The sequence below is a fragment of the Lontra canadensis genome, unplaced genomic scaffold (assembly GCF_010015895.1).
Source record: "Lontra canadensis isolate GAN:19392208 unplaced genomic scaffold, GSC_riverotter_1.0 scaffold41, whole genome shotgun sequence".
Taxonomy (NCBI): domain Eukaryota; kingdom Metazoa; phylum Chordata; class Mammalia; order Carnivora; family Mustelidae; genus Lontra; species Lontra canadensis.
The window spans coordinates 16,944,965-16,961,090 of NW_022631035.1; the positions used below are offsets into that span (position 1 = coordinate 16,944,965).

Genomic DNA, 16,126 nt, shown 5'->3' on the forward strand with positions numbered 1-16,126 from the left:
GCCGAAGGCAGAGGCTTTAACCCACTGAGCCACCCAGGCGGCCCGTCAATGTATATTTTTGATGTGCTTGCAATCCTGAAAGAATTATAGTTCTAATGCAGGCTAGAGCTTCTATTCCCTATTTTTGTCATATTGAGTAGATTTGGTCATTTCAGAGATCTGTATGAGCTACAGTAAGTTCCACGGATATGCATTTTATCTCTTTCAGACTTCATGGTGATATTTTGTGAATCATTTATGAGTCCATTTAATTCAAACCACATTAAATTGAGCATTTTCCACATATGAAAACAGAGTTACGGAGTTAAGATTCTAGTACAGACAGTCCCCAACCTATGATGGTTTGACATAATGATTTTTTGACTTTATGATGGTGTGAAAGCAATATGCATTCAGTAGAAAACATATTTTAAATTTTGAATTTTGGTCTTCCTGGGCTAGAGATAAGCGGCACAATATTCTCTCACGATTCTGGGCTGCGGTACCCACATCTCCCAGTTGCCTGTGCCATCACAAGGGCTGTCTTCAACTAGCAGTGAGTTAATGGTAACTTATGATGATAAGTTGAGGTCAATCTATGTTATATATTATATAGTTCTGCTAAATTTGCAAAGTCCCAGTCACTATAAATATGTTTTTTAGGTATTAGTTCATTTATGAAAGTAAACACTTCCATAAATGAAGAGCTTCAAATAATTTTTTTAATTTTATTTTTTTTTAGGATTTTATTTATTTGTCAGAGGGAGCACAAGCAGAGGGAGTGGCAGACAGAGGCAGAGGGAAAAGCAGGCTCCCCACTGAGCAAGGAGCCCAATGTGGGGCTTGATCCCAGGACCCTGGGATCATGACCTGAGCCGAAGGCAGATGCTTAACTAACCAAGCGAGCCACCCAGGCTTCCCTCAAATAATTTTTTTAAATCGTCATCTTTCCTTCATTTTCTTTGAGTTTTGTAGGAAAGGAGTCAACAACAATTTACTTATTCAGCCACTTACTGAGTACATATTAGATGTTAGACATTATGGTGGATGTTTGCAATTCCAGATTGATGAGCTAGCACCTGCTCTTGAATAGTTCATCGTCTAATGGAGAAGGTAGATAAACAAATAATTGCAACTTAAACCTTGGAGAAGAGGAAGGAAACTCCTTGAGAAACCATGATGAGATTAAGACTGGATGTATCTGCAGATGAATTTGTGGTTAGAGAATCAATGAGCTGAAGGGAGTTCATACCTGATAGTCTTTTTTTTTTTTTTAATATGAAGTTGGAATCTAGGTCTTTTCTATGAATTAAACACATAGGGTAGCACTTGAGAAGAACGGTGAAGATCTAGATGATTAATGTATACAATGGGAGGTGGACTAACAGAAAACAGTAAAGGGTGGCGTGCAGTATCAAGAAGTAGTGAGCATGGAACCAAAAGTGGATAAAAGGAAATCGTGAGAATATCAGTCAGGACAGTGGTGTAATTTTCTCTGGCTGTGCTCTGTAGCCAACATGTAGGTACAGTAAAGTCATATTGTGTTCAGGCCTGTGGGATGAGTAGAAGAGAAGTGTAAGAAGGCCAAGGGGTTGAAAGAAAGTATAGCTTAATGTGGAAGGATGTAGCAGTATGAGGAAGTGGATGAACTTGGAGAAAGTTAAGAAATTAGAGGAGGAGGAGAAGGCCGGGTACTTTGTTGGTCCTCAGCAATTATTCGTTTTCTCCTTTCTGGCTCCCCTTTCCTGTGCCTTGTTTTACCAACACCATGACCACCTGCCTCTGCTGTGGTTTATATGAACAGTTTGAAGTCATGATGATAGCAGTTGGCTCAGAGGGTAAGATTAGCAGCCAGGTTCTGAAGTCTTCATCAGAAGTACCCCAGTGGTTTGGATGCTAGCAGTGCCCGATGAGGCTGGCCTTGGCCTCTAGGAGCCACCCTTCTTATGCTCCAAGAGTGGATCGAGGCCAAAGACATTTCATTTCATTGGCCATGGTTCTCAGACCAGGAATTTATTTGGTAATGAGAAAAGTTAAGACCCTAAAGCCTTCAAGGGTTTCCACTAAGTTCCCCTTGTCTCTACAAATCTAACCGTAAGTACACATCTCGTTACTTTCAAAGATTTAAAAAGGAGTATTTTTTTGGACATACAGAAGTAATGACCGTACTGGCAACCCAAAGGGTATTCCTTTTTATTTTTTTTAAAGATTTTATTTATTTATTTGACAGAAATCACAAGTAGGCAGAGAGGCAGGCAGAGTGAGAGAGAGGGAAGCAGGCTCCCCACTGAGCAGAGAGCAGAGAACCCGATGCGAGGCTCGATCCCAGGACCCTGAGATCACGACCTGAGCTGAAGGCAGAGGCTCAACCCACTGAGCCACCCAGGGGCCCCCCAAAGGTTATTCCTACTCAGAATCTAAAATACCTAGCAGAGTTGGTTGTACCTTGTGATTTCTTTTATGTGAGTTATTAAATGTATTGTCATAATTTTTTTAAAGAAACAGTTTTTAAGGCTTTCATTCCAAATGAGGACAAACTATCATACATGGAAACATACTATATTTCATTCCCAGAAATTTTCTTTTTCACCTGTACTTTTGAGTATAACACCGAAATCTAATAAATCGTTATTTCACAGAATGCTTTTTTGCTGTAGTATAAGGGAAAAACTCATAAGAAAAGAGTCCTGCATCCTAAGTGTGAAACTGCAGGAAAGGTGAGAATTCCTAGAGTTAGTAAAGTGAAACCACAGGTCATCGGAATCTTAGAAATGGAGTAAATGCTCATGAAGAAATCCTGGGGAGTCTAAATCACCAGTCTTGCTCTTTTCCTTTTGTTACGGATACCTTTTAAGGCATTTAGCAATGCTTGCCTAGAAACGAATTGAATACTGTTCTCTTGAAATTTCATCTTCATCTGGGTGGTGTTGAGAAAAGCGTGTGACTCCCTTGGCATTAGTCACATGAAGTAGGACATTTAGCTTTATCCACTAAGTTGTAACATCCATCTGGATCCTATGGATTGCTCTATACCAGCCAACTCAAAACATGTTTGCCCGTTCTTCAAGGGCTTGTGTTGACAGGTAGACCTGTAATTTCTATGACTAAGATATGGTTTCCATAGCCTACCGTATCATAATAGATTTGTGTTGGGTTAAATTTGCCTAAAAGCAGATCTCTTTTATTCTTTGACTTTAAAGCAAAAGATAATGGAAAATAAGTAATACTTCCTAATTAGGTATTTAGGTCAAAGAGACATTTTCAAAGTTAAAAGTATTTGTTCTAAATGATAGTTCAAATAGACTTTTCTAAAGACCTTTAATTGGCAACTTTCACACTCAAATACTGGTACTTGTATAAGAATTTTTTCTGGATTTTCTATTTTAAAAAGGAGTTTTAGGGACACCTGGCTGGCCTAGTCAGTAGAGCGTGCGACCCTTGATCTCCAGGTCATGTGTTCAAACCCCATGTTGGGTGTGGAGCCTACTTAAAAAAAAAAAAAGAGCTTTAGTTGTTCATTCTTGTTCTGTTGAGGCACTTGGATATTATATGTTAATGACATGACTATAGTTTTCCTAACACGCATATGAAGAAGAAAGATTTTCCTTTCGATGTCTTACTTGGATTTTTGTTAATTGATATAAGTCTGTTTTCTTTTCCTCTTTAGGTTGCAAACATGTTAAAGGCATCCTGTTATATGGGCCCCCAGGTTGTGGTAAGACTCTCTTGGCTCGACAGATTGGCAAGATGTTGAATGCAAGGGAGCCCAAAGTGGTCAACGGGCCAGAAATCCTTAACAAGTACGTGGGAGAATCAGAGGCTAACATCCGTAAACTCTTTGCTGATGCTGAAGAGGAACAAAGGAGGGTAATGTTAATATAAGTATAATTTAGTGAAAGTTTGTTATCGCTTTTATGATGAATGAAACCAAAGCTAAGGTGGAAAACTTAACTGTGATCCATGTTTTGAAAAACATGCAGGTAGAATTTATTTAGTACTGAACTATATCACTGAACCAGGGATTATGGGGCATTTACATGATGTGAACACATGCCATTACCCACATGGACAGAATACCAAGATAGATGATTATATAAGCCAAAGGTTTTGCAAAAACAGCTCATGAATTTATTTTCAGGTGTCACTTTTATTCCACATTACTTTCAGAGAGTTAAACTCATTTATCCTCTGGCAAAGGGGGAAACTAAATTCATAAAATGACTAGTAGAATTATCTATATGTAAGGAGCAGTTGCTGAAAGCGAGTTTACTTACCCCTGAGTCTCCTCAGCTGTAGAGTGACAGGTATGAATTGTTAGGTCTCAAAGGAAAGTTTGATGTGGGTCTTAGAAAAAAATTAATTAAAAGTCAAAGCAGAGTTTACTAATTGTTATGGTTAATTTTATGTGTCAGTCTGATTGGGCCTCAGGGTGACCACACATTTGGTTAAACATTATTCTGGGTGTGTTTGTGAGGATATTTCTGGATGAGATTACCATTTGCATTGGTAGACTGAGTAAAGCAAGTGCCCTCCCTAATATGGGTGGGCCCCATTCAATCAGTGGAAAGCCGGGCTAGAACAAAGGGCTGCTCCTCCTCTGACTAAGGGAATTTCCTACTGCCTGACTGCTTTTATCTGGGCCATCGGTTCTTCCCTGCCTTTATAGTCAGACTGAAACTGCCTCCCTTGGAAGCTCAGTCTCCAGGTTGCGGCCCTACCATTGGTTCTCTCGTGTCTCCAGCTTGCCAAGTGCAGACATGGGACTTGTCAAGCCCCATAACTGGGTTACCCAATTCCTTATAATTTATCTTTCTGTAGATAGATATAGATCTATATTTAGATCTATGTAGATCTCTCTCTCTATGTGTGTATATTTTCAGATGACCAATAGGGATGGATCTATAGATCCATCTTACTGATTACATTTCTCTGGAAAACCCTCATACACTAATACTAACATATTTATTTCATTGACAGAAGTTCAAAAACAATACCATCAGATTTCTGCTTCTAGCAATGCAGTAGAGTAGGTAACCTAAAAACCTGCCTTCTGTAAATACCTTCAAATGCTGGGTAGAATATAACTAAAATCATTTTAAATGCATAATTTAGTTCTCAAGAAAGAAAAAGAGATCTCCAGAAATGAAAAGAAAACTCTGAAAATTAGAGTGGTAGAGTTAAGAGTTGCAGCTTTTTGTTTTGGTAATCTATGAGTTTGTGTTTTAGTACCTGCTAGCTGGCAGAAAATGAGCCCTTGAGCCCACTTCAGATGTGGACTAGGAACTGGAACCTTCAAAGGGGTTGTGTCCTCAATGAAAAGAATGGACTAGAAATTGCTCACTAGCACAAAGAAATAACAAAGACATTTAACCATCTGTCTGAGTTCTTCAGTGGGATCTAAAGAATCTTTCATGGGAATTCTGAACTGTGGTTTCTTACCTCATGCTTAGGATTTGAAAACACACACACACACACACACACACACACACACACACCTCACCACTACCACCAACATCCCTACCCCCATGCCCACCCCTGACTTATGGGGTCTGGGGCCCCCGTGCTGAGAAATTGATTTAAAGATGAATCCTGAACTAATAATAGCATGGGGTTGATAGATATTAACAAACCTCTGGGGAGGAGGAGAATGGAGGCTCAGAAAAAAAGATCCTGGTGTGTAAGGTCATCATCCCTTTGGAGATATTAGCCATTTCTGGAGGGAGCTGCTAAACCGCTGTGCAGCCCTTTTGACAGGCCAGTGGGAACAATGGGCCAGAGGTTAAAAATGAACGGCTCACAAAGAAAGGACACCTGATGAACATGTCTCAGTTTGAGCTGGGACCCTGGAAGGCTGCACAATAGAAGCAGGGTTTAACCCGAAGTAGACATGCTCTCACAGAGGCCAGCTTTGAATTGCATCTCATTTCTCTAAAATTAAATTGAAGGTTCCTAAATCACTGGTGCCTTTCAGCATCCAGCAGAATTGTAGATCCTCCCTGGAGGAAGGTAATATCATGCAAGGCCACAGATTATTAGTTTACAAATGAGATGCCTGGTTATAATCAAAAGCAGTCAGGTACACAAACACATAGACAACTTGAAGAAAGAAAAACAAAAGGTGATAGAGATTGATTGGGCCTCCAGATATCGGAATTCTCAGATACAGGCTTTTAAAGTAACTTCACTTACCATGTTTCAAGGGAAACAAGATTGAGGATTTTGGCTGAGCAGTGATTTGTTTTAAAAAAAAAAAAATCAAATGGAAATTCTGGGAATGAGAAATTCAGCAACTGAAATTAACTCAAATAGATGGGTATAAATAGCCGATTAGATGCAGCTGAAGAGAGGATTGGTGCACTGAAAGTTGTTAGACAAAAATAACCAGAGAAAGGATGAAAGCAATGAAAAGTTTCAGAAAATACCAACACAAATGATAGAAACCGGAAATCAGTTGAATGTTTTTTCTAAGAAGTTGAGAGAGAAGAACTGTTAACTTAGAAATTTGTATCCAGTAAATGGATAAATCGTCAAGTAATATCCCATGAAGTATTACACAGTAATAAATAAACAGAATATGGTCATACGTAGTTGTGAGTCTCACAAATAAATATTGAGCAAAAGAAACCAGACAAGAAAGAATCATGACCTGAGCCAAGGGCAGAGGCTTTAACCCACTGAGCCACCCAGGCGCCCCTATTGTCATGTGTCCTTAACAGAAAAATGAGATGGTCTAGTTTCTTGTCACAGAATCTTGCACAATGAAGATTTTTGTTGAATAAGTAACTAGATGAAAATGCCCTTTTTTTGTCCTTAAAAATATATTATTCACTCATTCTTTATTTTTAACTTGAGAGAGAGAGAGAGCGTGCACACAGGGGTGAGGTAGGGGTGGAGGGAGAGGGAAAGAGAAACTCAAGCGGACTCCCCACTGAGCTCAGAACCCAGCGCAAGGCTCACTTTCCCCCTGAGATTAGAGCTGAGATGAAATCAAGAGTCAGCGCTCAACCGACTGTGCCACCAGGCACCTCTCACTCATTCTTGAGCTTGAGAAAATTTATGCAGGATAACATCATCTGAGGGCACGTAGTCTGATATTTTACTTATAATCATCAATTTCTCTCTCTTCATTAGAGTCTCAAGTGATGCTGTATCACTCCGCTTTAGTCTTTGGATTAGATATAACAAGTGTGAATTATTTTGCTCTATTGGTTTTCTTTTCTTTGCCGTTATGGCCAGAGGGAGGAAATCTGAATTCTTTTACTGTGTTCAGTTAAAGCTAAGACCAGGGAACAAAGATGGTGGATGGTGTCTCCAGACTTCTTTTATACCTTCTTGAGAGATGTTGTAATTTTTTGGACAACACAATAAGAAAACTGAAGAGTGATGTCATAGCGGTCGTGATTTCACTATTGCATTATCCCTCTGAGCAATTCCGTCATTCTTTCATTTTTCTTACCATCTTAATCTTTTTAGGTTAATTGGGAATCAATGATGAGTAATAATGATGTCATTTCTAGAATGTTGGAAGAGCATAATATATCTTAGATTTATAAAAAGCTTCAGTGGACTCACATGGTGCTTGCAAGATAGAATGAATTTTATTCTATTTATTCTATTTTTTAAAATATATTTTCCATTTTCTTCTGTGGAAGACTTCTAATTTAAAAAGTCACGAAATGTCAGTATTTACAAATAGTTAGAATTGTTCAACCAAAAAAACTTACAAAACTGAAATTGTGTCTAAGGGACCCTGATGGTATATTGAGGTTTAAACACTAGGTGCAGGTGTGTCAAAATGTCCCTTCTTTAAAGAGACATTTTTTAAAAATCTGTTGTGATAGTTTCCACATGGCCACATAGGTGTTTTTGGTACTGGTGTTAAACTTGCAGACAGTTTAAATAAGACACTGTTAATGGTACAACTGAGTTGACAAAGAATTTCTAGGTAAATGTTAATCAAGCCTGCCTTTTCAGTTACACCTTTTCTCAGTTCTTACAACCAGGAATGGCTTGGTGTTCTCAGCTAATGACCCCATGGAGGGTAGATGTGTGTTACATAATAGAGGAAAGCATCACCTCTGTGATTCTGGACAGTCCAGGCTGAGAGATGAACACTGGCATATAGGTCAAACTAGTTAAATATAGAACAGCTGTTATCCTAGGCAGTTGCCAGGGGCTCGACAGCATCGGCTCTGTTTCTGTGGGGGAAGACGTTGCAGAGGGTAGGAACCGAGCTAGAGGCCAGAGAATTAAAGAGGATTGCATTGTGGAAATTTAAACTCTTGGGTAAAGGTTTATTGATGAGTCAGCTATATTAATCTGTGAACATTAATCTTAACATCTTCCCTACATGACTTCTAATTTATTGGAAGAACTTGCCTTTATTTAAGTAATGCACCTGTAAAAATTGGTGTGGTTGTACTGACTAGGTTGGGGGAAGGCACCAGATGACAGGTCACAAGATTAGTAAGGTTCTAAAAAGGTCAGAATGGTACTGAATTATGTTTAAGACAGAATGTTCCTGTGGGCCTACGGTGTTCCTATTGTCTTTGGCTTCCCACCCACACAGACGATTTTTAAGGTCAGACTGAGAAGGAAGTAATGATTCCAGTGGCAACATAAGGCACATTGAACAGCAAAATTCATACATTTTAGCATCTTTTTGTTTCATGCTAAATTGGCAGACAGCCTTGAGTAAAAAAGTGTCTTATGAAATAATGTAGACTCTCAGGTGCCTGCTTAGCTCAGTCGGGTAAGCATCTGCCTTCAGCTCAGGTTATGATCTCGAGCTTTTGGGATCAAGCCCCACATCCTGCTCCCTGCTGGGCAGGAGTTTGCTTCTGCCCCTTCCCCTGCTCATGAGCTAGCTCTCTGTCTCTCTCTCAAATAAATAAATAAAATCTTTTTTTTTTTTTTAAGCTATACATATGTTAAAACTCACAGAACTGCTTACCAGAAAAGTTAGCTTTACTTCATAATGAATTTTTTAAGCAGAAAAATATCTTATAATACTTACATTCTATTGTTCATATTCTCTGCAAGATAATAGTTATGTGTTCATCAAGGTTTCCGAAATGTAACTAGGTTTTTTTTTTCCTGAACACTACTTCCGGATTGTTCTCCTTCCACCAGTTTTAAAAACTAAACTAAAATCTGAAAAAAATTAATTTTCTCAATATAGTCATATTTATTGAACAGGTATCTGATTATAAATGGTAGCTTGGTTTCTTAAAAAAAATTTCAACACCAAAAGCTATCATCTTTCCAACTGTAGAAAAGACCGAGAATAAGGAATTGGAACTATACCCTTAGCTTTGCCAAACACTTCTGTATGGTAGGGTATTAATACTTGGAAATTTTGTGACTGAAAAACTGAGTCTACATAATTTTTAAAAAAGATTTTATTTATTAATTTGAGATGGAGAATGAACAGCAGGAAGGAGGGGCAGAGGGAGAGAAAGAAGCAGGCTCCCCGCTGAGCAGGAAGCCGAACATGGGACTCAATCCCAGGACCCAGAGATCATGATCTGAGCCAAAGGCAGTTGCTGAACCAACTCAGCCACACAGGCGTTCCGTAAAGTAGTCAAAATTGTTATGACAGAGTAATGTCACAATACTATGACAAAAAATAATGATAATGTTACGACAAAGAGTAAGAGCAAGCTTGCCCAACCTATTGCTCTATAATAGAATAGGCTTGTAATGATATAAAAATATAAAGCCCAATAGAAATGACAGCTCACTGATGAAAAGATGATTTAGTCTACAGTATTAGATCAGTTAGTTAATCGTTTGAATAAAAATCACTTGGATTGGGACGCCTGGGTGGCTCAGTTGTTAAGCCGCTGCCTTCGGTTTGGGTCATGGTCCTGGGGTCCTGGGATTGATCCCAGATGGGGCTACTGGCTCAGCGGGGAGCCTGCTTCTCTCTCTTCCTCTGCCTGCTGCTCTGCCTGCTTGTGTTCTCCCTCTCTCTCTCTCTTTGACAAATAAGTAAATAAATAAAATCTTAAAAAAAAAATCACTTGGATTCTTACTTCACATGTACCATATACAAAAATGAAACTGATAGACTGAAAAATTATATGTAAAGTAAAAATTTGAAAAAGAAATATAGGTGACCATAAGGGTCTGTAAAGAGGGAGGATTTTAAGGGTGAAAGTAATTTTACAAACCATAAAATTAAAAATGGGTAATTTTGGCTACTACATAATAAAAAAAAGTAAAAGTCCTTCTATATTAAAAAATGTGCCATAAATAAAAGATAAGTGGCAAACTGGGATAAAATATTTATAACAAATAAATAATACCCTTAATATATAAAGAATTTTTCTATGAATCAAAAAGAAACACTATTAAATCCCAACAGAAAAATGTACAAAGGATATGTACAAATAATAAATGAAAGAAGAATTACAGGAGCACCTGGGTGGCTCAGTGGGTTAAGCCTCTGCCTTCAGCTCAGGTCATGATCCCAGGGTTCTGGGATCGAGCCCCACATCAGGCTCTCTGTTCAGCGGGGAGCCTGCTTCCCCCTCTCTCTCTCTGCCTGCCTCTCTGCCTGCTTGTGATCTCTGTCTGTCAAATAAATAAAATCTTTAAAAAAAAAAAAGAAAAGAAAAATTACAAATGGTAAAAACATGATTTTAAAAAGTGCCATCCTCTTCAGTAATCAGACAAATGCCAGTTAAAAACAATTGAAAAACGCCATTGTTCAGTTGTCAAGTTCAGAATTACTTTTTAGATTTTTCTAATATTCATTACTTGTGAGGATATACCAAGAGAGGCACTGTCATATTCCTTGGGGATTATAAAGTGGTAAAATCTTTCTGGAAAAGTATTTGACAACCTATTTCAAGGGCCTTAAGATACTCAACACACCTTTTAAAGTAGCAGTTTGCATTCAGGAAGTAATCAGATCTATTGTCAAGGAGTTAAGTACAAAAATGTTTATTATGGGGCACCTGGCTGGCTCAGTCAATAGAGAATGTGACTCTTGATCTCTGGGTCATGAGTTTGAGCCCCATGTTGGTACCTAAAAATAAAATCTTAAAACAATGTTCATTGTAGCAATACATATAATAGTAAAAATTTAGAAATTATTCAATATCTGAAAGGAAGGAATTAATGTGAAGTTCAGGAGTTCTCTGTGCTGCCAGTTATACAGTGAAATATTATGGAGCCATTAAAAATTACATAGTTGTATCTATAGCCATGTGAAAGGACTGAAGATAATATCTGTACTGAAAAAAGGGATACAAACTACCTACACAGCACCTGATTAATAATATGAGTTACTTGTAGCTGGTTGAATGTTGGATGATTATGATTTCTTTACACTTTTTAGTATTTTTCTACATTTTTATCATGATCATGTATTTTGCAAATAGAAACAAAACTAACAATTTTAAACAGTTTTCAAAGAATAGTTAGTGTTCAGGAGAATAAAGATGCAGCGAGTTCCCAATTTTTTAATTAAGATAAATTTAAAATATAGAAATAAATCCACAGAATGTTAACAGCATTTATCTTTAGGTATTATATAGTATATATCATAGGTATGATATGACAAAACTTATTTTTAACTTCCATTTGTTTTACAACTTTTGCTCAGTTAACATCTAATGCTTTTATAATGAAGTAAAAAAGCCCCAACTCTTGGGGGGAAAAAAAAAGATTCTATCCTTACCAGAGGTTTAATGAATACCAACCATTTCTAATCCTGAATTTCATTATGCCCATCATTTATATTATCCATATAAGTTATATTCATTTTCACCTGTTTTGTTAATCCCTGATTTTTTGTTTGTTTAAAAAAAGAAAAGAGAGTTTATGGAGTACACTTCATTCTTTGGTTCCTATCATAAGAGACTTAAATACTTGAATATAAATTGTTAGAGGGTCCATGTTAACCTAATGAATTATCAGCATTTGAAAGTATTTGCATCTATTAGAAGTTTATAATATATACACTATTTTCTTGGAATGATGCCTCTGTCTTCAGTAAACTCAAACAAATCACTATGCAAAAGAAATAGCACCCCCTTGACTGCTCTTTCTATAAACTATGTCTCTGTTCTCACTTTACTGTTAGGAAGAAGTCCTTTGTTTTCATGTGATATAACCAAATGTGAATCATGGTCACCTCCTTCTGTCATCTGCCCACTTCCCAGTTGACCTCCAGATAGAGTCACTGCTTAGTTATATAACATGACAAACGTTAAGCCTGCTGCAACTGGGACAGTGTTCTCACCAAAACTCAAGGAAAATGGGGAGGGAGTCACCATTCACTGACTTAAGACAGGCACCTGGTAATTATGAGTTCTCCTTTCCAGTAGTGAGAAAAGAAATGCGTGTCAATGAACAGATTGTTATTTGATGGACTGTTCACATTCATTAGTATATAATGTGTATTTTTGTTTAATGGCTATTAAATGTGAGGTTCTGGAATGCCTTTTCAGTTTGTAGAATTCTGAGAATGCACTTCCAGTACCTTTGGCAGGGTAGAAGCCATGAGTATACCTGCTGTATTTATTAGTCAAAATGGAGCAAAAGCCATCTGTGACGGCTTTCTTTGACTAGTTTGTTTAGTGATATATTCAAATTATGACCTTTACTCTAATTCCTTCCCTCACCAGCTTGGTGCGAACAGCGGTTTGCATATCATCATCTTTGATGAAATTGATGCCATCTGCAAGCAGAGAGGGAGCATGGCTGGCAGCACAGGAGTTCACGACACTGTCGTCAACCAGTTGCTGTCCAAAATTGATGGGGTAGAGCAGCTGAACAACATCTTAGTCATTGGTATGTTTGCTTTAAAAAAAAAAAAAAAAAGATGATTTCAAAAACATTAGACACACAGGTTCTGAATTAAGGTCTGTGTAGGTGATGGTTAATACTGTGTTGCCCGTGTTTCCAAATTAGAATCAGGTGATACTAAAGTATCTTAAGTGCCTATTTTAATGTCTGGCCTTAATAGGACAAATAAAAGATGGGGGTCAGTGACTCACAGGTGGATGCTCATAGCTCAAAGATGAAAAAGGCAGCACAGTATAATGCAGTGGTTTTCACACTGCGTCCTATAGGCCTCCAGGGGCCCTCAGAGGTGCCTCACGGTCTGTGAGTGAGCTACAGATCATGTCTCCCAATTATAACTTCTTCTTTTAACTGTTTCCTGTACTGAGGTTCTCCCAAGATGACTTTAAAAAACAAGACAAAACTGATATTTATGGAGATTGAAAACCTTTGGCCTGCCGAAAAGGAGAGGGCAAATCATGTTCACATTGTCCCTCCTCACTTTGACAGGTTACTTAGCCTCTCTGAACCTCTGAACTCCCTGAACCTTGAAGTTTTCATTACATTTATATTCCGTTGGCAGGATAGGGAAATACTAAAGTGGAGTCTTCAGGTATTCCCATTAGAACAGATCAAGAACAAATGATATTTTTTTTTATTTGGGAATAATTGGTTTTCCACTTGACCTTTATAAAATATCTTAGCTTGAGAAGTTACTATTCTTACATATCCTGAAGGGACATTTTATCTTACTTTTGAACTTTTGTTGTTTTGTTTTGAAATCTGTGCTCAGGAATGACCAACAGACCAGACCTGATAGATGAGGCTCTGCTTCGACCTGGAAGACTGGAAGTTAAAATGGAGATAGGTAGGCAGAGTGCTGTGGCCTAACGTTGGTTAGAAAAGTTGTGTGTCATGAGGAGCACACTGTTTACCTGCTTAAGTACCTATAAGAAAAGCATTAGGATTATAATAACTTCTATTTTATTTTCAATTTTGCCAGGCTTACCAGATGAGAAAGGTCGACTACAGATCCTTCACATCCACACCGCAAGGATGAGAGGGCATCAGTTACTCTCTGCTGACGTAGATATTAAAGAACTGGCTGTGGAGACCAAGAATTTCAGCGGTGCTGAACTGGAGGGGCTGGTGCGGGCCGCACAGTCCACGGCTATGAACCGACACATCAAGGTCAGGAACGTCCGCTAGCACATTAGGGGTCTTCAGCCCTCTCAGTCCCGTGTCAGTGTTCTTTCTCTTGCCTTTCAAACCTGCCAAGGGCTGTGGTAGTGCCGACTTTTGACAGAGAAGAGACATGGTAAAAGGAATAGGAATTGTCCGCTGCCCAAGTTCAGAGTGGCAGGACGTAGAGGTTGGAGGCCTCTGCCCCAGGGTAACCACAAACACTTCTTCCCTAGTTGCCACCGTCTGATACAAACGTGACGATGAAGAGTTGGAAGAGGTTGATTTTTAATCTTTGTACTGTGTTGAGTTGTAACATGCCATAGGAAGTTGGGTTTTTCTGCAATGCTCGAATTATGGAGGCTGCTTCCGTTCAGCCCATACACTGAAATACTTGTTTTCTGAGTATTAAACTGGAGACACAAAGATGATGAACCACGACCTCTCCCCTCGAGGAATTGCGAGTCAGGCGGATAGACATGTTTCTAAATGAGTACAATAACGTTGATACCATGGTAGGAAGACATACCAGGATGCTTCTATGTTGAAAAAGTGCTTTTGAGTCTTTACCATCCCTTCTCTTCAGGGGTAGATGGATGACTCCCAGAGGTATGTCTTCATCTCTTGAAAGCTGCTTTCTCCCGCTTTCAGATTTACACAAAATACCTCTACCTCGATGTTCTATCAGGTTTCAAATTTAATATTCCAAAACCAAATTCACTTTTTTTTTTTTTTTTTTTTTTTACTGCTTTCCTTCCTGTTCCTTTTTTCCTGTTTATCCCAATTTCCCAGGCATAAAACTTCAGGAATATCTTTAATTCCTGCCACTCTACTGTGTCCTACATCAAGTCACTTGTCAAATTTTGTCACTTCTATCTTGGCAATGTCCTCCAGTTTGTACCCACCTTCTGTTTGATTAGCTTTCCTGTTTCATACTGTTCTACCCTACAGAACCTTTCAGAACCAAGTACAGACTTCTTAGCCTGATCCTTAAGGTCCTCTAGATCTGACCCTAAACGGGCCTTTCCACGTGTGTTCCCAGTTATTCTTCATACTTTAGCCAAACTGAAATCCTCATTGGTCTTCAGACATTAATTTATTTTTTCACTTCTCTGCTTTTGCGGAAGTCCTTACGCTCTTTGTTTACTTCTCTTCAATACCTAGTTCAGATGCCACCACTTTCTTCAAACCTTTTCTGATTGTCTCCTTTAAGACGGATATATTGTCTTCCTTCTTGAAATAGTAATGTATCACTTAAGGTACTTGCGGTTCACTTTGGTTCACAGTAGCTTTATCCAGCACCTTCCCTATGCCAGACGCTGGGCTGGCAGTGAATGCTACACCTGGAAGAGGTAAACTGCCTACCATGTGCAGCCCGTGGTTTCATCAGTAACAGCAAGGACAGGAGACGTAAGGAAGTGAAAGGGTATTAGATGTGGTCAGCTCGTGGTGTGAGAGTGTGCTCCAGAGAGACATTTCTGGGTGAACGCATCTCTCGGAGGGGTAGGACATTTAGGTAGAAGGCAAAGGAACAGAGGCACAAAATAGCATGGTGCTTTAGGGTAATTCAGTATCCCTTCAGCATAAAAGGTAGGGGAGGGGAGGTAGAAGGAGACATTGTGGGGAATAAGTGTAGGAGACTAAAGCAGGGAATGGAGCACAAAGAGCCTTTTGTATTGTGCTAAGAAGTATGGACTTTTTTCCTGCGAGTAGTACTAAGCCATTGAAGAGTTTTAAGAAAAGCAGCGACATAGTGTTAAAACATAAGCTCACTCTGGCAGCTGTGTCGAGTGGAGTATTGATGGGAGTGGAGTTGGGTTGGGAACATCCTATCACTGGTTCTAACCCGAGGACTGTGACCCATGAGCCATATCCAGCTCATCACCAACTTTTATAAATAAAGTTTTGGGGGAACACACCCATTTATGTGTGCGTTGTCCGTAGCTGCTTTCATGCTACAGTGGTAGAGTTTGAGTATTTGCAACAAGGATTGTGTGGCCCCCCAAGCCTAAAATATTTGCTGTCTCATTCTTTACAGAAAAAGTTCGCCAATCCGTGTTCTGGACTTTAAGTCCGTATCTTATTCGTGTCTGAATATCCCACAGTGCCCCAAATAGGTCTAAATACCGAGAACATAGCAGGTGTTTGGTAAGTGTTTCTAAAATTAGTA

General features: G+C 38.8%; 1 protein-coding gene across 1 annotated transcript in view; it reads left to right on the forward strand.

Moving 5' to 3' along the window:
* The window catches only part of NSF (N-ethylmaleimide sensitive factor, vesicle fusing ATPase), a 147,793-nt gene that overhangs the window by 75,409 nt on the left and 56,258 nt on the right, over positions 1 to 16,126 (forward strand). The window contains exons 9-12 of the mRNA XM_032870954.1: positions 3,647 to 3,846; positions 12,618 to 12,783; positions 13,568 to 13,642; positions 13,778 to 13,965. Coding sequence (XP_032726845.1) covers positions 3,647 to 3,846; positions 12,618 to 12,783; positions 13,568 to 13,642; positions 13,778 to 13,965 — 629 coding nt within the window. The remainder of the gene's footprint in view (positions 1 to 3,646; positions 3,847 to 12,617; positions 12,784 to 13,567; positions 13,643 to 13,777; positions 13,966 to 16,126) is intronic.